The sequence below is a fragment of the Pteropus vampyrus genome, unplaced genomic scaffold, assembly GCF_000151845.1.
Source record: "Pteropus vampyrus isolate Shadow unplaced genomic scaffold, Pvam_2.0 Scaffold105, whole genome shotgun sequence".
In the NCBI taxonomy this organism is placed as follows: domain Eukaryota; kingdom Metazoa; phylum Chordata; class Mammalia; order Chiroptera; family Pteropodidae; genus Pteropus; species Pteropus vampyrus.
This window is the reverse complement of record NW_011888886.1, coordinates 2,489,704-2,491,920: the sequence shown is the minus strand read 5'-3', so window position 1 is coordinate 2,491,920 and position 2,217 is coordinate 2,489,704. Positions and strand designations below refer to the sequence as shown.

General features: G+C 43.7%; 1 protein-coding gene across 2 annotated transcripts in view; it reads left to right on the top strand.

The window, feature by feature from the left end:
- Positions 1-2,217, top strand: part of NOL10 (nucleolar protein 10) — an 81,405-nt gene that overhangs the window by 19,820 nt on the left and 59,368 nt on the right. Inside the window, exon 11 of one of the 2 annotated variants that reach the window (XM_011365124.2) lies at positions 2,074-2,140. The exons of the other annotated variant lie outside the window; for it this stretch is intronic. Coding sequence (XP_011363426.1) covers positions 2,074-2,140 — 67 coding nt within the window. The remainder of the gene's footprint in view (positions 1-2,073; positions 2,141-2,217) is intronic. 2 annotated transcript variants of the gene reach the window in all.

The following is a 2,217-nucleotide window of genomic DNA, read 5'->3' as shown; positions in this document are numbered from 1 at the left end:
TTTCCCCACCTTCGATTTTAGAAATGACACCTTGACAATAATTTTTTATAGTGTTTTTATTAAAAACTATTTTCTTAAGAATATTTGATGTTCTCTCAGCTCCAGGTATGATTTAGAAAGTAACAAAATTCTGTATTGCTGGTTTAATCTGTCTTCTGCTTTTCGCTTTAAAACCTAAGTATTTTGGAGAAGTAAAACATTTAGCAACTAAATGGGAAGAAAATCATTCAGTTTAGCAATTGCTTTAAAGAGTTCTTAGCGTTTAATTAATTGCAAAGTTAGCACCTTCAGACAAAAAGTGTCGCTTTTTTTTCTCTTCATTTTGAGATGAGCAGGGCTCTGAGTCCAGTGGCCTCGGCGTTGGTGGCGAGAGGGCAGGTGACGGTCTCACTCCGGAGAGCTGCCTGTGCTCAGGCCAGAGGCGCTGCCAGCAGCCCCGTTACGGTTCAGCCGCTTGTCAGTCCCTGGCTGCTCTGACCATCGCTTTTGTTTTTAATTTTCATTTCGTTCACTCCCAAAGTATTGAGCTCACTCGGCTGACTCTCGTTCCCTCCGGATCGGTTGTGGAGCGCGGTCGTCGGGTGTGTCCCGCTCCTCCGGCCCCAGCACTGCGTGGCTCCTGCGACCGTTTCTGCCAGGGACGAGGAGAAGGGGCTTCCGGCTTGTCTCCATTTTGGAAGAATTGCCCTGATGGCCGGTCACCAGGGAACTGACCACGCCGCTTGCGTGTGTTGGCCTTGACTCGGGAGGGTTTTCTCAGGGCGATTCATGGTGTCTTAGGCTGGAATTTTCTCTGCTTCTTTTCTGAGAACCCAAACTAATTTGCTTTAAAGCAGTATTTATTTTTAATACTACAAATGCATTTTATTTTTAAAAATTCACAAAATACAGGTAAAGTAGAAGTTGTCCTTGACCTGACTCGCATCCTACCTCAGGGTCTCGGCGGTCGTTGGTTTGGTTGTGACCTCCCAGGCCCTTTAACTGCTGCACGATTTTCCATAATGTGGCTTTCTGCTCACCGTGGCACCTTTTCCTTTTCATTCCATGCAATTGTAGTTCCCTTTGTCCCCTTCCTTTTTTCTTCCCTCTTTCCTTCCGGTTTCAGTGGGAATTTGAGAAGAAAGGGAGGTAGCTGTGTGAATGTCACTGTCTTGAATTAGAACTGGGCTGCCGTTTTCCACCGAACATATAACCATCCTTCCTGTACTTTAATTGTTACCTCCCCCGCTCCGCCCGCCACCGCCACGGGCGTCCCTGACCGTGAGCTCCTAGCTCCTGCATGCGGGAGCTGGTAGGCATTTCATCGCCAGTTCTCGAAGCAGTCCTCCTGCAGCTGCTGCGTAGTTTGACGTCGGCAGCGTCACGACTGCGTCCGCCCTCGGGACCCACACCCACGTTTCTTGGTTTCGCCTCACTTCTTCCCTTGTTTATCTTTCTCGTCACCGTTTTCCATTTCCATCTTCTTCTCTCTCGCTTTTCTCGGTTTTCTAAAAAGGAGTACACTTCCCCTCACACGTAAAATAAACATGTTTTAGGGTTAACGACATCGCTAACACTTGATGTATGAATGAGATTTCGCTTTGTAAGTTACTTTATACCCATTTTCTTATTTGATCCCCCTCAAAACCTTGAGATAGAAGTATGGCAGGGATCGTCATCATTTTACCATGTCAGCCATCTCTCTTTTACTTGCTTTGAGTGCAAGTTTAACTGGGGTATGTTTTTCAGATTAGAGAAATATTTTTTAAGTTGACGTACAACTTTATTTTAAATTTTACCCTGTCCTGCCGTGTAGATATTATCTTTAAAACTTTGTGTTTATTTTCTTGGTTAAGTCAGCTCTCCTCTCTTGGCCTCAGTTTCTTTGTCTCTAAAGTGAGAGTATTTGATAAATTGATAAAAGGAGTTCTCTAAGATTTTTTAAACTTAAAATCTGTGATGTCAATTCAGCGATTTTATTTCTTTACATACCATACCAGTATGTGGTTATGTCTCCAGTATGTTTTCTTTATGTGGCATTGCCAAAAGCTGTCTTCCTTTATTTTAATAATTCCTTTTTGTTTACTCTTTTAGGGGAAAATCTTTACTTCCTTGGAGCCAGAACATGACATTAATGACGTCTGCCTCTATCCCAACTCAGGTATGCAGTTCGTAGCCACGGTCATGCAGTGAGACGATGCTTTACTGGGTTTTAAACTCATTTTATTTCTTAGGACA